At 40.2% G+C, this 22,018-nt stretch overlaps 1 protein-coding gene across 2 annotated transcripts in view; it reads right to left on the reverse strand.

The window, feature by feature from the left end:
• The window catches only part of slc36a4 (solute carrier family 36 member 4), a 167,180-nt gene that overhangs the window by 73,025 nt on the left and 72,137 nt on the right, over positions 1 to 22,018 (reverse strand). For both annotated transcript variants that reach the window (XM_062974537.1, XM_062974538.1), the window contains exon 10: positions 18,546 to 18,715. In XM_062974537.1, coding sequence (XP_062830607.1) covers positions 18,546 to 18,715 — 170 coding nt within the window. The remainder of the gene's footprint in view (positions 1 to 18,545; positions 18,716 to 22,018) is intronic.

The following is a 22,018-nucleotide window of genomic DNA, read 5'->3' on the forward strand; positions in this document are numbered from 1 at the left end:
GGAAACTGATGAAGAAACACAACCTACAAACTATCCACAGACCCAATAAGAATATCCAACAAATGCTACGTTCAGCAAAAGACAAGAGGGATCCTCTCACCTTTGCAGGAGTCTACCGTATACCATGCAGCTGTGGACAAGTCTACAGAGGGACCACCAAATGCAGCAGCATTGCCCAAACACGAGTCAAGGAACATGAAAGGCAGTGCAGACTAATCCAACCAGAGAAGTCAGACATAGCAGGGCACTCAATGAACCAACCTGGACACAGCGTATTATTTGAGTACACAGAAATGCTGGACCATTCAAACAACCACCATGTCAGACTTCGCAGAGAAGCCATTGAAATCCACAAGCATGTAGACAATTTCAACAGAATGGAGGAAACCATGAAAATGAATAAAATCTGGCTATCAGTATTAAAAAAAACTCTAAAATCAGGACAGTAAATAAAGAACAACACTAAAAAAGCAGAGGACTTCCAGACATGAATCAATCAGGGCCAGCTAACACCTCCCAACAAAGGATTCCCCCAGGCAAGAATCAGCCAGACTTTGAACCAGCAAGGCTATTCAATGCTAATCAAGGAGGCAGATTGTAACATTCACACTTGCCTCCAACAGACAAGAATTTTTTCCCACCCTGGATATTCCACAAATATATAAACCCCACTTGCCTAGTTTCCAACAGACCTCACAACTTCTGAGGATGCTTGCCATAGATGTGGGTGAAATGTCAGGAGAGAATGCTTCTGGAACATGGCCATACAGCCTGGAAAACTCACAGCAAGCCAATGATTCCGGCCATGAAAGCCTTCGACAACACGTACAACCTTTTAGTGTTCAAGACCACTCTTTTTCCACCCTAAAAAACCTGCAATGAGAGCAACTCTTAAATTAAGTACCGGGGTAGAAATTTGGCTGCCACCTTTACTTTGTTCGAGAGTCACACTCTCCTTTTATCTACAGCCAGAAAAATCTCAGCAAGGAGGCATGTAGAAACCTGTCACCATGGCTAACCTTTATTTGAAGATAACCAGGATTGCTTTTTGCAGAGAATACCGCACCAAAGCATCTTATCTAGAACGACGTCATTACAAAAGTGAGTTAATTCATAAGCAAAGAGCAAAATGTGAAGAAGGATTGAAAATTATCGTAAAAGAATCATCTTTTACTCATCCAAAGGTCTTTAAGTTGCATTTTAACTCCCTTGACTTTTGAGTCTTCCACTATCCTTTTTAATGCCAGAAAAAACAGGAGTAAGTACAAGGTGGCTCAGTCATTCAAGGAACGCTGTGATGACACAGCCAAGGTGACATATTTCATTGACAATGTGTTCCTTGGAAACAAGCAAAAGAGAAGTGCTCTTTTCTAAGCAGCTCAAAAAAATGAACTCAAAGAGCCTTTCATAAAATGACTTACTAGTTTGGATAATGCTGCGGATATTTTATATGTGTGCCTGCACACAAGTTCTCTGCTTATTAAAAGACCATACTTTTTAAAGTTAGTTTCCGTTCACAGCAGTGCCTTATTATTTTACTATATTATTATGGTATTTTCAATGTTGTTCCCCGATTGCCTGTGACATTGGGGTTATTTGTGATACTAGCTAGGTTGCAACCATCATTAAACTTGCACAAGGTCAGAGAGGTGGGAATCCACCTCAAGACCTTGACTAACTCTTTTTTATGTTGCATATTATTGGTATTCTTCTTATGAGTGGCACAGACAATTTGCATTATGGGCAGGAATACCAATTTTTTGGGGAGGGAAACTCTACATCAGTGACAGCACAGAATCTCACAAGAGAGGAACAGTATTTGAAGTCAGATAATTAATACAGGCCACTAGTGCAGGAGCATGGTCATCTGAAACTGAATTTACATGAGCAACAGGACGGGGATGGAATACAGACTGAAGGGAAAGGCAGTGTTTGTTACACATTTCTGAATACTTGTCTACCTTCAATAGTCCTGAAAATAGGGCTGTTCTTCTGTTTTGATTAAAGTGATACCCTCACCCGTATTATAAAGCAATGTAATACATTCAACTTATTCTGAGTACTAACCCTTTTTATGGGGTGGGGGATCACATAATACAGTCATCTCCTCCATATGCACTGATTCTGCATCCATGGATTTCACCATTCATTCATGGCTTGAAAACATTCCATTCCCACAACTCCCCAAAAACCCAAAAAGAAAAAGCTAACAAGAAGTTAAAGGTAAAGGTTTCCCCCTGACATTAAGTCTAGTCGTGTCCAACTCTGGGGGTTGGTGCTCATCTCCATTTCTAAGCCGAATAACCAGCATTGTCCGTAGACACCTCCAAGGTCATGCAGCCGGCATGACTGCATGGAGCACCATTACTTTCCTACCAGAGGCACACACCTTCTCCATAGTGATGCCTGCAGAAACCTTCAGTCAAGGGAGTCTTTTGTTAGTTATTCCTCCACTACCAACATTTAAATATGTGAGGTACTTCCAACTTTCTGCATATTAGAAAAGTCCTTTTACTTAATTATCTCATCAAAAATGTAAAACAGTCAGGAAGAGGTCAGGTTATCCGTTTACGCGAACATACCACCAAAGAAGTAAATGACTTTTTAATCTTTCTTCCACCTTTTGTGACTTCTTGAATTATATTCAGGATACTGAGAAAGAGTCTTTATTTAAAGAGTAACAGTAACTTGGTTTATTTATAACGTTCTTGTAGTAAAAGCGTAATCATCACAAAGATATAAATAGTTAAGGAACAACGTTTCATTACAACTCTCCTCTAATCTTTGTCTTCATAAAAAGGAATGCGATATTACGTAAATACAGATTTTTGATTATCTTTACTTATTCTTCTGACTACTTCTCTAACCACCTTTCATTAATGTCCTCACTGACTTTTACTTACTAACAAACTAACATGACTCTCCAGCTCACTCCCTCACTTACTAACTGACTTCAACTCCCATAGAAAGTTCAGTTGGGTTTTCTTTTTTTCTTCAACTGCCATCCTTGACTCTCTCTCATCTTTCAAATCTTGGCACCCGCTCATTTTCATACAAACAATAAGGTCGCTCTTACGCAAAATAGCTCCTCTCCTGATGCTGTTGCTCCCTGAGAACCACAAATGGTTGCTCACACGCCAGCCCTATGAGGTAGGTCAAGTTCCAACATTAACAAACATATTTAAAACTCTACATTATAACTAGGCATTTCAATACAGGTACCTATTAGTCTACTCAGTTGGCAAAAGCTAGGGCTAACTGTAGGAGCTCACCCTGCTCTCAAATTCGAACCACTAACCTTTCAGCAGCAAGTTTTCAGCAGTAAGTTCAGCAGCTCAATGGTTTGATCCGCTGTGCCACCGGGGAGTCCAAGCGAACACTAGTTATGCTATTTTATTTAATGAACAACATTTCACTATGCCACTGCACATAATGGGACTACAGAATCCATAGATTCGTGTATCCATTGGGAGGAGGGACTTGGAACCAAATCCCTGCAGATACCAAGGATCTACTGTACCTCATTTGAAAGAATATGGGAGGGCTGTCTGTCTATTTATAAGGAGTGAACTAAGTCATTTTTAAAATGAAGCTTTTTCTTAAAAGGCTATGAAAATTTGTTCAGCATTTCTAGGTTCTCAAGTGTGACGTTTGTTAGAAGCACACCACAAAATCACATACTGGAGGATCTAGAAAATGCCTAGAGAGAACATATTTTTTCAGACCTGGATAAGCGAAATAGTACAGACCAGTCCTTGAAGCCCAGCTGACATCACTCCAGATGACCAGAAACAGATATCAACCATGTCATGCCCAGTGGCCGCCACTATGATGGTGAGAAAGGGATCGTGAGTGTCATCTCATGTTCCCTGGGCCACCCAAGTCTGGGGAATACAGGACGGACATGTAAACAAGTTGCAGTTGGTTGTCTCAAAAGCAGAAAAACTTCTTACGCGGCCCAAAATAATACTCTGCTCCACATTCTTTGGGAAAATTTCAAACAACCTGCAACTTTTTAAAATGCAGTTCAAGGCTGCATTAACCCAAATCAGCTCTGTGCATCATCCAGCACCACAGAGCTGATCTGCCCCCCCCCCCCACCCTTCCTGGGATAAATTAACAATGCAGATGTACCCAAAGGTTGTTTCAGCACAACTGTACTGTACTTTAAATTGTTTTTTGAAGAGATCTCATGCACAAGATACACACTTGAGTCTCAGGCTCAGCTGAAATATCATGTCAGATGTTTTGTAAGGCTTAACTCTACCTAGGGAGCCCTTGGTGGCACAGTGGATTAAACCGCTGAGCTGCTAAACTTGCTGACTGAAAGGTCAGCGGTTCAAATCAAGGGAGTGGGATGAGCTTCTGCTGTTAGCATCAGCTTCTGCCAACCTAGTAGTTCAAAAACATAGAAATGTGAGTAGATCAATAGGTACCGCTCTGGTGGCGCTCCATGCAGTCATGCCAGCCACATGACCTTGGAGGTGTTTATGGACAATGCTGGCTCTTCGGCTTAGAAATGAAGATGAGCACCAACCCCCAGAGTCAGACACGACTAAACTTAATGTCAGAGAAAAACTTTTACCTTAGCTATCTCTACCTAATTAATACCTGGATAATTAAAGTGTGCATTCACATACAGCCTTAACATGTTTTATCTAAGAGCAGAGCCCACTGGGTTTTAACAATGGACACATTCAGCCTGTCACCTATATTTCAAATGGGTAGGATGCCTGCCCCACACATCTCATTCCCAAGAAGCACATTTGCTTTGTGTTCAATTCCAGACCTAAATGCATAATTACAATATGGAAACCATGACGTTCCTCTCCCAATAGTTTTAGGCAGCAACTTTCCAACCGCCACAAATTTGCTTCAGGGCTTTTACTAACGCATTTAGGAACCACAAAGGTTCCTCCTATCGAGAAAAACAAACATCTTAATCTCAGCACTCCCAGGAAATATTAAGTGGAAAGATTAGGAGACTACAGCAGAAGTTATCTTGAGAAATTCTGTGAATGATGCACTGAAATGGAATCGCTTTTAAAAGGAAAGGGTATACTTAATCTATCTGCATCACTCCTTGAAAAAAGATGTTGACATGTTTACGATGCTGATTTTTTTTTCTTATAGTATGCTAAGTAAAGGCAGTGCACAAAGTTTCCTTGTTATTGCTTCAACATGGCAGCTACTTAATGAGTTTTCAACCATAATTTTGACTAGAGATGTAAACAATATGGCTGTGGCACTGATGAGTTCTCTTCTTCACTGAATGTCCCTCATCTTATCCACAGTTCATATCAAAATCCATCATTTTGACCTCAGGGTACATGAGGTCAACTTATACGTGTGCATATATACAGTAGAGTCTCACTTATCCAAGCCTCGCTTATCCAAGCTTCTGGATAATCCAAGCCATTTTTGAAGTCAATGTTTTCAATATATCGTGATATTTTGGTGCTAAATTCGTAAACACAGTAATTACAACATAACATTACTACGTATTGAACTACTTTTTCTGTCAAATTTGTTGGGTAACATGATGTTTTGGTGCTTAATTTGTGAAATCATAACCTAATTTGATGTTTAATAGGCTTTTCCTTAATCCTTCCTTATTATCCAAGATATTCGCTTATCCAAGCTTCTGCCAGCCCATTTAGCTTGGATAAGTGAGACTCTACTGTAGTATGTTTTGAAGTCACATGGTAGGGTATACAACTCTTTAAAGCTGACCTACTCAAGAGTGTTGGGAGATCAACATTTAGGACTTGACATCAATATACTGTGGGGAGGGGAGAACCACAAACAAGAACTGATTTTTTGCTATAAGACAGATATTAAAAGTCTCAATAGTTGTTTAATGGCTATGTCAGTCAGACTAATGGAATAAAAAATCAGTTGGGTATACGATGCAGTATAAAATGTATGATAGATTTCATAACCTTACTACAGTAAAAATCATTTCTTCAAGTAATGACTGTGTGAAGATTTAGAGCTCCAGTTCATTCAATATTCCACATTTATGAATGAATGAAAACTGCCAGGCATGTTTCAGACGAGACACCTTCTGCAGCTATAATTAAAAAGAATACTTAGCCCAAATCTTGCAGAAAAACATTCTCTCTCACAGCGCAAGTATTAGTTCTGCACAAAAGTCTATTATGCAGTTCAAGTCATAAGATTAAAGGGCAGAATCGCTTTCCCTCTCTTTTTTCCAAAGGAAAAAAAATGCAAAACAAGTTGTAAAAACCCAATGAACAATTACATACACAACTAAATTAATTTCTCATCCAAGGAAGGAAAGAATATTTTGATATTTCCATCCTTACTACAGGGAGTTTCACAGCCATCGTTGATGAATAGAGCATTAGTCCACCATACCCAAACACTCATGCTAAACAAACTCAGACCTTCAATCTGTGACATTTGAGCCCAATAGTAGTCTGGACTCTTGCTGGTCTCCCTATCAGTTAACAATAGCAAAATAATAAGATAAACCTTGGATTCTTTCTTTGTATATAATCCAGGGACGTGACTGCTACTAGTATCAAACATTATAGTTATATATTTTTAAAAAACATATGTCAAAGGCCCACTCTTCATTTTCCTGCTCCTATTAGGCAATGTTCAAAACTCATCAGTAAACTGCTCACTTGCTGTAAAATGGGGTTCCAAACCCTCCAACATTTCACAGATGAAAACCACACACGGCCAAGTAACATCAAAGTATGGTCAAGGATACAAAAGTACTACATGAGAAAGATCATAGAAAGGCAAACATTCAATGGCATTTCATGTTTACCTTTTTGCTTTGAAGCCAGCCTGAATCCCACCGGGGAGATAGGGCGGCCTATACATAAATTATTATTATTATTATTATTATTATTATTATTATTATTATTATTATTATTAACTAGGAAAAGATACAGCAGTTTGCTTTTGGCTGAATCTACCGGAAAAGATGACATTCTGCCTCCCTTTTCTACTTTCCCCACTGCTAAGTTAAAGTGCAGAATATTTCTGCAATTGAAGTCAAAGACAAAGGGAGAAAGTGGGAGGAGGAGAGGGAAACATTTCAAAACAGTTGACAAAGTAACAGGATAGAGAATTAATACGGACTATTGCTATCAAATCAAGGCAGTTGGAGAGTATGAGATTCCTGCCATATCTTGGCTAATTATGACAGGGAAACCATACCAGCATTAGAATCATAGAGTTGGAAGAGACCCTGCCAAGAAGGAGGAAAATCACACTCAAAGCACCCCCGACAGATGGCCATTCAGCCTCTGCTTAAAAGCCTCCATAGAAGGAGTCTCCACCACAGTCCAGGGCAGAGTTCCACTGCCAAACAGCTCAGTGCTGAGAGGAATACTGAAGAAGAGATAAAGGGACCAGACACAACTACAATTTTCAGGTATCTCATTCTCAGAGTTAAAAGTTACCCTCAACCTTTACTCTCTGTGTGCATTTCCTTATCGAGGGGAAACCTTCAGCCATTCAGTTCTTTATTGCATCATATATGCAGAGCCGGCCCTAGATAATTTTCAAGTGTAAGCGAACAGAATTTTGGTGCCCCCTCCCGAATTTTGCCATCCCCCCCCCCGAATTTTGCCACCCCCCAAAAAAACCGAATAGCTCAAAAATAAAAGTATAGCAGAGTCTCACTTATCCAACGTTCTGGATTATCCAACACATTTTTGTAGTCAATGTTTTCAATATATCGTGATATTTTGGTGCTAAATTCGTAAATACAGTAATTACTACATAGCATTACTGCGTATTGAACTACTTTTTTCTGTCAAATTTGTTGTATAACATGATGTTTTGGTGCTTAATTTGTAAAATCATAACCTAAATTGATTTTTAATAGGCTTTTCCTTAATCCCTCCTTATTATCCAAGATATTCGCTTATCCAAGCTTCTGCCGGCCTGTTTATGTTGGATAAGTGAGACTCTACTGTATTGCTACATTCACACTTGCCTCAAACAGACAAGAACTCTTTCTCCCACCCTGGACATTATTCCACAGATAAATAAACCCCACTTGCCTTTCTTCCTGAATCCTACAGACCAGAAGTAGGGAACTTTATTTTTTGATTTTATTTTATTTTTACATTTTCCCCCTTTTTATTTTTTCTCTTTTTCTTTTGTCTTTTGGCATTGCCATGTTTCTTTTATCATATATATGTAAAACCTGAATAAATATTTTAAAAGAAGAAGAAGAAGAAGTGGTTTGATAAAGCTATATGAAGTTATCTGAACCAACTCTGTACCCACATATTCAACCATCAATAGCTTGAAAATATTTTTTCAATCCAAAAGGACATCATTTCACTAACCCACTGGAGACATGATAGTTACCTTTATGCAGGATGACTTGAAAGAAAAAAAGAGGAGAGACTTGAGAGAGAAAAAAGGACCTGTCCTAACAGATGACTATCCAGCCTCTGCTTTAAAAAAGCACCAGATAGGCAGATAAGCAGACTCCCAGGCAAGGAGATACAATTAAAACCCTCCCGACAGATGGCCATCCAGCCTCTGCTTTAAAAAAACACCAGATAAGCAAACTTCCCCAGATTCCCAAGCAAGGAGATACAATTAGAACCCTCCCAATAGATGGCCATCCAGCCTCTGCTTTAAAAAAGCACCAGATAAACAGATAAGAATACTCCCAGGCAAGGAGATACAATTAGAATCCTCCCAATAGATGGCCATCCAGCCTCTGCTTTAAAAAAGCACCAGGGAAGGAAATTTCCTCAGACTCCAAGGCAAGGAGATACAATTAGAACCCTCCCAATAGATGGCCATCCAGCCTCTGCTTTAAAAAAAACACCAGATGAGCAAATAAGGAGACTCCCAGGCAAGGAGATACAATTAGAACCCTCCCAATAGATGGCCATCCAGCCTCTGCTTTAAAAAAAAGCACCAGATAAGCAGATAAGCAGACTCCCAGGCAAGGAGATACAATTAGAATCCTCCCAATAGAGGGCCATCCAGCCTCTGCTTTAAAATAGCACCAGATAAGCAGATAAGCAGACTCCCAGGCAAGGAGATACAATTAGAACCCTCCCAATAGATGGCCATCCAGCCTCTGCTTTAAAAAAGCACCAGATAAGCAGATAAACAGACTCCCAGGCAAGGAGATACAATTAGAACCCTCCCAATAGATGGCCATCCAGCCTCTGCTTTAAAAAAAAGCACCAGATAAGCAGATAAGCAGACTCCCAGGCAAGGAGATACAATTAGACCCCTCCCAATAGATGGCCATCCAGCATCTGCTTTAAAAAAGCACCAGATAAGCAGATAAGCAGACTCCCAGGCAAGGAGATACAATTAGAACCCTCCCAATAGATGGCCATCCAGCCTCTGCTTTAAAAAAAAAGCACCAGATAAGCAGATAAGCACACTCCCAGGCAAGGAGATACAATTAGACCCCTCCCAATAGATGGTCATCCAGCCTCTGCTTTAAAATAGCACCAGATAAGCAGATAAACAGACTCCCAGGCAAGGAGATACAATTAGACCCCTCCCAATAGATGGCCATCCAGCCTCTGCTTTAAAAAAGCACCAGATAAGCAGATAAACAGACTCCCAGGCAAGGAGATACAATTAGAACCCTCCCAATAGATGGCCATCCAGCCTCTGCTTTAAAAAAGCACCAGATAAGCAGATAAACAGACTCCCAGGCAAGGAGATACAATTAGAACCCTCCCAATAGATGGCCATCCAGCCTCTGCTTTAAAAAAAAAGCACCAGATAAGCAGATAAGCAGACTCCCAGGCAAGGAGATACAATTAGACCCCTCCCAATAGATGGCCATCCAGCCTCTGCTTCAAAAAAAGCACCAGATAAGCAGATAAGCATACTCCCAGGCAAGGAGATACAATTAGAACCCTCCCAATAGATGGCCATCCAGCCTCTGCTTTAAAAAAAGCACCAGATAAGCAGATAAGCATACTCCCAGGCAAGGAGATACAATTAGAATCCTCCCAATAGATGGCCATCCAGCCTCTGCTTTAAAAAAGCACCAGGGAAGGAAATTTCCTCAGACTCCCAGGCAAGGAGATACAATTAGAACCCTCCCAATAGATGGCCATCCAGCCTCTGCTTTAAAAAAACACCAGATGAGCAAATAAGGAGACTCCCAGGCAAGGAGATACAATTAGAACCCTCCCAATAGATGGCCATCCAGCCTCTGCTTTAAAAAAAAAGCACCAGATAAGCAGATAAGCATACTCCCAGGCAAGGAGATACAATTAGAATCCTCCCAATAGATGGCCATCCAGCCTCTGCTTTAAAATAGCACCAGATAAGCAGATAAGCAGACTCCCAGGCAAGGAGATACAATTAGAACCCTCCCAATAGATGGCCATCCAGCCTCTGCTTTAAAAAAGCACCAGATAAGCAGATAAACAGACTCCCAGGCAAGGAGATACAATTAGAACCCTCCCAATAGATGGCCATCCAGCCTCTGCTTTAAAAAAAAGCACCAGATAAGCAGATAAGCAGACTCCCAGGCAAGGAGATACAATTAGACCCCTCCCAATAGATGGCCATCCAGCCTCTGCTTTAAAAAAGCACCAGATAAGCAGATAAGCAGACTCCCAGGCAAGGAGATACAATTAGAACCCTCCCAATAGATGGCCATCCAGCCTCTGCTTTAAAAAAAAAGCACCAGATAAGCAGATAAGCACACTCCCAGGCAAGGAGATACAATTAGACCCCTCCCAATAGATGGTCATCCAGCCTCTGCTTTAAAAAAGCACCAGATAAGCAGATAAACAGACTCCCAGGCAAGGAGATACAATTAGAACCCTCCCAATAGATGGCCATCCAGCCTCTGCTTTAAAAAAAAAGCACCAGATAAGCAGATAAGCAGACTCCCAGGCAAGGAGATACAATTAGACCCCTCCCAATAGATGGCCATCCAGCCTCTGCTTTAAAAAAAGCACCAGATAAGCAGATAAGCATACTCCCAGGCAAGGAGATACAATTAGAACCCTCCCAATAGATGGCCATCCAGCCTCTGCTTTAAAAAAAGCACCAGATAAGCAGATAAGCATACTCCCAGGCAGGGAGATACAATTAGACCCCTCCCAATAGATGGCCATCCAGCCTCTGCTTTAAAAAAAGCACCAGATAAGAGATAAGCATACTCCCAGGCAAGGAGATACAATTAGAACCCTCCCAATAGATGGCCATCCAGCCTCTGCTTTAAAAAAAGCACCAGATAAGCAGATAAGCATACTCCCAGGCAGGGAGATACAATTAGACCCCTCCCAATAGATGGCCATCCAGCCTCTGCTTTAAAAAAAGCACCAGATAAGAGATAAGCATACTCCCAGGCAAGGAGATACAATTAGAACCCTCCCAATAGATGGCCATCCAGCCTCTGCTTTAAAAAAAGCACCAGATAAGCAGATAAGCATACTCCCAGGCAAGGAGATACAATTAGAACCCTCCCAATAGATGGCCATCCAGCCTCTGCTTTAAAAAAAGCACCAGATAAGCAGATAAGCATACTCCCAGGCAAGGAGATACAATTAGAATCCTCCCAATAGATGGCCATCCAGCCTCTGCTTTAAAAAAGCACCAGATAAGTAGATAAGCAGACTCCCAGGCAAGGAGATACAATTCCCTATAGATGGCCATCCAACTTCTTTCTCCCACTCTGGACCTTCTACAGATATATAAACCCCACTTACTTAGCTTCCAACAGACCTCAAAACCTCTGAGGATGCCTGCCACAGGCCCCTGAGGGCGAGCGAAGGGCCTGGAGGCCGGGAGAAGGCCCCGTTGGGTGGATCCAGGCCTCGGAGGCCGGGAGAAGGCCCAGGAGGGCGGATCCAGGCCTCAGAGTTTGGAGAGAGAGAGAGAGAGAGGGGGGGGAGAGAGGAGAAAGAAGGGAAGAAAAAGCCATGCCTACCGCTGCCGAACATGGAAGGCTTCAACTGAGGCCTATCGCATTAGCCGTCGACGGAGCCAGTGGTCCCCGCGGGGGGGGGGGGGCGCTCAATGGCGCCCCTGGGGACCTGCGCTCCAAGCGGGGGCTTCATTGGCCTCCATATTGAACCGGCACTGCATATATGCACCACATAAGACCTTAGTTAGCAAAGGTTGAACAGAGCAAACCTTGACTCTACTTTAAGAAAGAAGGAAGGAGATAGAACACAACATTATCTGCATTAAAAAACTGATGCATTGTAATATTATGCTAAATTAAGTGAGGGCTTATCTTTCACTTCCAAATCCACACCCCTAATTGACATCTGATTCTTTACTTGGCCATGACCAGCAACTCTACAGCTGTTATAAACATCCAGCTAGATTATAGATTTTGTTTTCCCTTCCCCATTTAGGATCTTTTCCAGTTAGATTTCACTGAAACACTTCCCTAGCTGTCAATCAAACCGCTCCAGAGATAAAGGCTTCAGTGTCTGAATTCAGAAATCAAAGCACGCTGAGCTGCATCCAAAGAGCAAATGTACCAAGCTCCACAGTAGCCAAAAACGGCAGACTGCAGGAACACCAGCCAACCATCGCAAGCAATGGATTTTCTGAGATCTTCAGATATTTAGAGTGAGGAATTAAAACATCTTCTGGCACCCTCTAGTGTGTTACTAGGGCAAAATACATACAGTGTGCATTTCTGATCCAGTAGAATGGGTTACCATGTTTAATAAGAAATTCCCCCTACCAAGTACATGGATATTATTTGCTTTAAGTGTGTTTCACAGCAGGCACACGTACTTACCAATACGCCTGGAAACTTAAGGAGCATCATGGGGCCATGACAAGAATCATAGACTTGGAAGGGACCACAAGGGCCATCAAGTCCAACAAGGCTTGGGACAAAGATATGCTCTCCCAGGAATGTCCTATGTACAAACCCTACCATCACAAAATTGTTCTATTACTGTTTTGGACTCGCCAACTAGATAGACTATACTGTCTGAGAGGTTCTGGAGTGTATAGTTCAGAAATGTGCATTGTCCAAGCCCTAGTTTTGTCCATTAGTGACACAAATCAAGCAGATCATGGCAGCTGAATAAACAGCCCTCAAATTCAGGCTGGGAAAGTATTTTCAGCTGCCTTATCCCAAACATGGTTCTTTTAAGCCCAAAGCTATCCACTCTAAGATCAGCAATTCAAGGTCCACAATTAACAGACCATGCTGTATTTGATCTGTCAAACTACAGCTAATTCAACCACAGTTTTAAACAATGTATTGTTTTACTTTCTGTTTAGAGAATTACTATTATAAAATGTATGAAAAATACATCCACTTCCATTCAATATTTACCAAAGAGTGAGATTTCAGGTATATTATATTTAATATGCTGAAGCTGCCCTTGATCTGTCTTTGATCTTTTGGGGGGAAAACAATGTACAGAAAGGTTCTTATGTCATGCCTGAACTTAGGTTACATCACTGCTGGTTTGGAGAGGCTCTTTATATGTTCTGGTTCATCTGCCGGCAAATGAATCAAATGAAGAGCTCTCTCCTCATGACCACTCTTAATCAAGTGCTAGCCACAAAACCATCTTGACAGATATGCACGACATAATCTAGTTACATTGCATAATAACCGAAGTAGTTTCACGTCAAACGGTTGGGGAAGGTGTCCAATAAGACCTTCTCTCCAAAGGGTTGATTACAGCTTGTCACTGAAAACATGACTGAAGCTTGCTGAAAATGACATCTTCAGAGAAGTACTGTTATACAATGATGTAACCCTGAAAATGCCCACTCTTTTTATTTCTGATACTAAGTAGAATCAGGGCAGGTCTGATTAGTACTTTAGGGAAAGAATAGCAAGGATATTCTATTAAGGATTTCCAGGTAAGATTAAAGTATAGTCTTGCTGCTTGAAAACCTAGAGAGATGTTCCATTATATAACACAGGTTCAAAGTTCCCACCAAGTATTGTGAAAAGCCAAAGTAATCTTTGCTACCAAGCAACTGACATTTATACATATTTGTAGAAGTCAAGGGTAGGTTTGGGGGCCAAAAGAATGCATTTTGATGTGACTCATGGATAAATTGAAAGTCATTCTACAGAACAGAGAAAGTGCACTACCTTTGGCCACCTCTGCAACCGCCCTCAGCATTAAAAAGGACAGATGTGGCACTACAGTAGGATGACTAGAGGGGCTCAGTGCTAACTTTTTCATTCTCTTGAGTTTGCTTTTCACCACTCTACTCAGAGAAGGAAATGTTTTCTTTTTTTATAAGAGTTAAGGTACAGTACTCGTGGCAGAGTATGATTGTCTTCCAAGATTAGAGTCTTGGTGGTAGGTCTGTAAGTGACTGTAGAGACCCATTCTGGATCCACGTGGTCTTTCACAGTGAGGACATACATTTCCAGATGGAAGGTGATCATAACAAGGTTTTGCTTGGTGCACTTTCCTCTGGCACATTTCTCCCCTTAACTAGTGTCTCTTCAAAATCAATAGCACTGTTGGCAACAGCTAACCTCCAGTTAAAATGTTCGAGAGCAAGGGTTTCCCAATTCTCAGTGTTTATTCCACATTTTTTAGGTTAGCTTTAAATCCATCTTCAAATCTCTTTTGCTGTACACCAACATTCTGCTTTCCATTCTTAAGCTAACAACTGCTTTGGGAGATAGTGATCAAGCATTTGGCCAACCCAGTGAAGTTTAGGGTGCTCACACTGACCCATGTAGAAGTCAATCCAGGCTTTTGCGGTCTACTTTTTGACTAAAATTTTAAGACCTATACAGTACATCAATATTTACATTATGTAATTTCAATAGTGCCTACTGAAACTCCTATTTGGTTACACATCAAGGATAAACAACATCTAACGACTGAGATGAACATGTACACATACCCATTTGGATCCCAAATAATTTCACATTAATACACACTAATTTGGCAGCAGCTGTTTTTGCCACAGCAACCTGAAGTTGGCAGCAACTATGGTGGATCTCTACAGTGCAGGAAGATACCAAAGCAAGCTCTTGCAAGAAAGAGTTCATTACAGTTCATAGCAGAATATATTTTCCTTTAGGAAGGAAGGAAGAGGAGGGTTTTTTTCATGTCTTCTATGCTGATATTGCTTTATGGTAGTTCAGTTTCTTGGTCATGTCTACTAGAAGCAGTGTGGCCAATAAAAATCAGCCAGGGCACGGTGTGCGTTTCCAATACCTCCTATCCATATTGGCTTTCTTCTCCCTCTTGTTTTTTACATATTGCACAAAACTTATTCATATTTTCTTTGTGGCTAAGAAATCCTTTAGAACATTTTCTCCCTTCCTCTGACTCACCAGTGTAGAGGACCAGATGGAAAAAAATCTGAACTTCTTCAAATTAAATAGGAAGTCAAATCACTGATATTACAAAGCCACTGAAATCTGTTCGATAGCAACCTTTATTTAATTGATCAGCAATTTAAAGCACGTTTCCTGCCCAGTACATTAAAACCAACTCAATTTAAGATGTAACCTTTTACAAGTTCAACCACATTTCCAAAGCCCAACTGGAAATCAAATTTAATTTGTTGGATATTTAAAAGCCATTTGAAACCTTAAGCTATTGTTTTGGTTTCGCACTTCTTCCTCCAATAATCTCCAACTGAGACTAATTGATAATTGAGGATGGTACCTGCGTCAAATGTCTACGTCACTCTCAAAGAAACGTTTGCAACTTGTCAAGAAAGCAAATACATTTTGTCCTTCTCAAGACACAGCTCTTGGCTATTTCAGTCCAACTTTGTACCCAAAGTTCAGTCGAAAACTTTCCATCTACTAATTCCAAAAAGAGTGAAGTTTACAACCTTGACCTCTATCTGGTTCAATTTAGTTGGGTTAAAAGGAGAAAATATGTCACCTAATTCTTTCTCTTCTTGGTCTTAGAGTCCACTAAACAGCTACCAAAGGTCTAAGGAAATTTGTAGAAACTGACATCTCTTTTTCCAATTGTCATAAAAAAAATAAGGCCAGGAATCTTTGGTTTCTAACAAGCTAAAAACAATTATAGCTCAGGTTAACCGATTTGTTTCTTTATTCGTTCCTTCCGGGAGGATCAAACGCAGAAGGTGGTGCTGGGTGACTCCTGTTCGACCCCCTGGCCTGTGGCCTGTGGGGTCCCTTGGGGTTCCATTCTGTCACCCATGCTATGCAACATCTACATGAAAAAACTGGGAGAGATCATCTGGAGATTTGGAGTTCGGTGTCACATTTATGCAGACAACACCCAACTCTATTACTCCTTTCCACCAAATGTCAAGGATGCCATTCTGGTCCTGAACCGGTGTCGGTCAACAGTAATGGACTGGATGAGGTCAAATAGATTTAAATTAATTCAGGCAAGACAGAGGTACTCCTGGTCAGTCGTTAAGTCTGTGCCCGTACCTTGAGATGCCTACTGGTCACAGTAGTGCACACCTTAGTTAAATCTCGTCTGGACTACTGCAATGCGCTCTTTGTGAGGCTGCCTTTAAAGAGCGCTCGGAAGCTTCAGCTGGTCTAGAGATCTGCAACCAGGTTACTAACTGGCTCCTAGTTTGCTACTGGGTGAAATTTAAAGTGCTGGTCATTACCTTTGAAGCTGTAAACGGTTTTGTTTCAGACTACCTGACCACCCGCCTCTCATATGAACCTATCTGGACACTGTGTTCATCAAGCGAGGCCCTCCTCTCAGTCCCACCTCCATCCCAAACCTGGTTGGTGGGGATGAGAAAGAGGGCCTTTTCTGCAGTCGTCCACCACCTTTGGAACTCTCTCCCAAAGGAGCTTAAAATGGCCCTAACACTCTCCTCTTTCAGAAAAGAATTAAAAACTTACTTATGTTCCCAGGCTTATGGAAACACTTGAATATCTGGCTGCCACACAATGAATGGTTTATGGACAGGACCTTAATGTCAGTTATGATTTTAATCTACCGATTAGGTTTTTAATATCCTTTTAATTGTTGCTGTCATGTGTGTTTTATTGATTTCTTTTCATGTTTAGTTAAGATAAATTATCATTTTAATTATCTGCATTTAATTTATTTTGTCTTTGTATTTTTACTGTGTATTGTATGGCATCGAATAGCTGTTGTTTATGTTGTAAGCTGCCCCAAGTCCCCACAGGGAGATGGTATGGTATATCAATAACATTGACATGACTTGACTCATCTTTTCTATCGGGAGGAAAATGTGGCCCCTGAAACACGGGTGGCTGGTGAGTGGGGAGGGAGTGCATTGGCTGCCCCCTGGGGGCACTCGTAACTAGGAAACATTGATATGTCGGGTCTTCGTAACTTGGGCATTGCCGTATTTTCTTCAAACTAAATTCGAGGCATTTTATAAATTTATGACAAATACAATGTAAGCACAAATATCTAAAATAATATCATTAACATGTAATTAAAATATCTACAGAGGTGCCTATTGTTAACTTCAGCTATGATGCCAGCTTTTATGAAATCAGAAAAAAATTATAAGCGGACATCTCTACTGCCCCCCCCCCCGGTTTTGTTTTTGGTAAGATGCTTCCCGAAATGGAACACCAGATCCAGAATTACAAATCCAAATAGCCCTCCTTCTAATTTCCAGGAATCTTCCCAAAAAGAGAACCGAGCGGGACACCCAAAAACAGAATGAAAACAGAACAGATTTCTGCCGTTTTGGACATCCCTCCTAAGCACTAATACTGCAATACCTTCCACCAAAGAAGCAATGGCGGTGTTGAAAGTTGGGAGTTTGGATGGTAATGGAGGAAGGGGCAAAGCTGGCACAACAGCCAAAGTTAATAATAGGCACTGCTATAAGCTAGCCCAGCATGTTTACAATGGTTTCTGACTTTAAGAAGAGAATAATCAGGCAAGCCTCTGAGCATAAAAGGTGATACACATACATCAAAGAGACTCATTTCAGCTAACGTACATCCATACTATCCCTCTTCATGACATCTTTTGAAGAGGCAAAATGCACCGAAAGGGCATAGTGGATACCATCCCTAACATGATATTAATTGTTATGTTATTATTATTGTTATGTTACCCAAACATTATTTTAGACACCTAAGAATGGTAGGACTTCTTGTGTGGAACTCTGTACACAGAGCCTTCTGAGAAAGCTTGAAGCTGGAATTTTATGGTTCATAAAGGTCTCTATACAAAGCAGTCTCAGATACCCATGGCATGACCTGGAAGGATACAGCTCCCAGTATGCACACAGAGCCAGAGCCCATTTCTATAACTTTATCCCTGTATTCAAGGAGAAACTAACATACAAGATAAATTTAAAACTAACTAACTGGAACACAGAACCATCTTATAGATTGCAACATATGGATCACAGATGACAAATCAGCCTATGGCATGCAAAAAAACCCAAAAGATATTTGCAAATCATATGAATCCTTACATTTCTTGAGTAGTCCATGCACATACAATCAGTTTAAATAGTATTTATTTTACAAAACTTTAAAATGTCCAAAAATGCCTGCTAAAATTCAGCTACTTTTCAAACAGTACCGTTAACCCACTTGCCAAGCTTTGTTAAGGGAATGTCAAAAGCTCAATGCCTTTACTTACATGTTAAGCAGACCAAAAATGCCCTCAGTGCAAACTCACAGACCAGTGTCAGCTTCTGCTGCACTCTAGCGGCAACACATGGAATGAGGATCTCAGCCGGAACGTAGAATTGAATTGAATAGGTCACAAAGATCCCAAAGGAATAGAGAATCTTGACCAGTTGGTACAACCTGCAAAAAGCCATATGGGCAAGATAAACATTGATCAAAATATTGTATACATGCCTCTATTATTAAAATAGTATTACAGGTTGAGCATCCCTTATACGGAATTCCAAAACACAAAATATTCTAAAATCTGAAACTGTACATGTGGGCAACTGAGACTGTGATACCTTCATTTCCTGAGGATTCCATGTACACAAACTTTGAGTCACAAAAGTATTTAAAATATTGTGTATAAAATTACCTTCACCCTATGTGAATAGAATGTATATGGTGCATAAATGAATTTTGTGTGCACAAACTGGTCCTATCTTCAAAATATTATGTTATGTACATATATTGCAAATACAGGTATTCCAAAATCCAAGGAAAAAAATCCAAAACCCTACAATCCAAAGCTCTTCTAGTTCCAAGCATTTCCGATATGGGATACTCAACCTGGATTAAAAATACAAGTTATTAAAAAATAGTATCCTATATGGCATGAATATAATAAAGGATGAATATAATGAAATGCTGGAGCAACCCGATGGGATTCTCATTCTTACTTTGGGCACCATTCATACCATAGATTTTACAGTACACACACTTAAAAAGTAAATTCCTAAACTTTACCTTTAGCCATACATCATGTTCAACTGCTGACATCTTTTGAAGATTTTCCTGTGTTTTCAACATTAATTTTTCTAGAATGCTATGACTCTATGATTTAACTGCCAAGGCTACACTGTATGGGATCCTGGCTCTAACAATGCCATGTCAATTAAAAGGGCAGAATACACTTTGCTGCTTCTCATTGAGAGGTTAATAAAAGACATCATTAAAGCACTCCAGCAAAGAATTTTTGGTACCTCCTAGGACTACAAATGGCGGAGTCATTAAAGTGATATCAAAGGGCTGTCACTGTGCAAGAGGCTCTGTACCTTCAAGGGTTTGAGTCAGATTTCTTGTATAAGATGTGAAAATTGAAAGTATGCTTACAAAAAGCTTGGGAGTATGTACTTCACTCTCTGCATGAACCTTATGAGCTAAAGATTCATCTGGAGCCAAAATAACACAGATATCAAACGCTAGCGGTTTTCCAGCAAAGGGATAGACATCATATATCTAATGTACAGCTTGGAAGGAACAAGTTACAAGTAAAACAGTTCCTCTTAACAAGTTACTTTTTTGGTCATGAGATATAATAAATCCACATCTTAAAAAATAACAAATGTGAACAGAATTACTTTACTGTAGTATGTAACACTTTCTAATTACTTTTAGGAGTAATTTTAAAGGATATTTTGCAGATTTTTTTTTAAATCTCCCAAAAAGAAACTACTGTAACAGAAATCTAATGAGTTTTTTTTAACTACGATGAATATGGGTAACAAATAAATTTTAAACACCATAATAAAGTATGTGAAAGGAATTACTTTATATAAAAAATTTAGTTTTGAAGGTCTGCTTTGAATGTTCCTCTATATCAGTGGTTCTCAATCTGTGGGTCCCCAGGTGTTTTGGCCTACAACTCCCAGAAATCCCAGCCAATTTACCAGCTGTTAGGATTTCTGGGAGTTGAGGGCCAAAACATCTGGGGACCCACAGGTTGAGAACCACTGCTCCACATCAAAGGATAGCTAGAAAACCTCTCTGACTTGGAAATGGTTCTGAAGTCCTAACATGAAGCTGTGTTTTTGATATTGTTGTTATATGCTGTGGTTTTATAGGGATGTCTCGTTTTCAAATGTATTTTTAAATGTATTTTATTGTATTTTAAAGTTTACACTCATGACACATTTTTAAATGGCTTGTTTTTAAATTATTTGTTGTAGTTCAGCCCTTGATTGTGCCTGCACCTGATATCACTGAGGAAGGAGATCATCGGATTTCTGGGCCTGTGAGCCAGTAGGAGATTTTAAGTCTTAAAACTGAGGTGTCTCTATCTCTAGTAGTTAGTGAAGGCCACATTCCAAGGGGCCCAGATATTGTTGAGAAGCCTTTCTCTAGAGAAGCAAGGTCAGAGGCTGAGATGACCTCAGAGGATGAAATTCCAGGTGGACAGACTAATGAGCTAGATGGGAGACTTGGTTTTTGTGAACGCAGAGCTGCCCAACAGAGTCACAGTGCTTGTTGGCCATATAGCCGTTATCAGGTTCCCAGGGAAGACATTGTAGTTTGAGAAGCAACATCCATGGTCAAGTCTTAGCTAGCCTGCTGGGGGTTTCTAGTTTCAAGTTTCATGCTTTCAAGCATAAGTGATTATTCCTGGATTTCTGCATTGGATTTTTATGCTGCCTTTGCTGTATCCTATGCTGGATTTCTTGATGTCTTGGATTTTGAAACAATTGTTGTACCTTCAATCTTATGGACCTTTTTATACATTTAGACTTTGACATTTTTACCATTTTTGCTGTACTGCTTTTTATATCCTCTTCAATAAACTGCTTTGCTGTTTTAACTTGGACTGGAGTGTGGTGGTTAAGTACAGAGGTGTTTCCTGCCCTGGAGTACAACATTCTTTTGCATGGTGCCATGTCGTTGTTATCTGCCTTAAGTCATAATAATAATAATAATAATAATAATAATAATAATAACAACAACAACAATAACAACTTTATTTGTAACCCATCCTATCTCCCCGAGGGGATTCAGGACGATTATCAGACAAAAGGTGGCAAACATTCAATGCCATAAAATAAAAGAAACTAATGGGGAGATAGGTGGGATAAAAATAAACTTAAGAAATAGCACACAAAATATAAATATTTATTCACATCTCAGCTTGTTCCCTGTTTAGAACTCAAGACAGCTTGCAATAGTTAAAGTGAACAGATTTTAAAATTCACTGTATACAAAAGAGAGGATGTATCTATGTGACTGAATTAATGTAGTTTGACCCACTGGAGTCCATGTTTTGGTGGAACCATGGCATTTGAAGTTTTACAAGGTATTTAGCTTTCTCTGCCAAAGAAGACGTGCTTCAGCAAACGGCAAATCTCAGGATCCCATAGCATTGAGCCATGGCAGTTCAAGTGATGGCAATGTGCACTAACTGCTGAGTGTAGATGCACCTTTAGAAATCAATTAAACCATCGTTAGTGAAAACAGATCAAACAAATTAAAGAGCAACTAAGAAGAAGATCACCAAGTATGGGAAAGAAGATCTTTCTTCCATTTTCAGAGCAATGTTTCCATTGGATATTGCCCTGAATAACGACTATTGCACTCATTAGGCAAACCTAAGCTGACCTTTTTTGCTCATCTACCACATTTCGACCCCTGGTATTTCTCCAGAAGAGATTTAATAAGGAGAATAATGTCAGA

This window comes from Anolis carolinensis, chromosome 3 (assembly GCF_035594765.1).
Source record: "Anolis carolinensis isolate JA03-04 chromosome 3, rAnoCar3.1.pri, whole genome shotgun sequence".
Taxonomy (NCBI): Eukaryota; Metazoa; Chordata; class Lepidosauria; order Squamata; family Dactyloidae; genus Anolis; species Anolis carolinensis.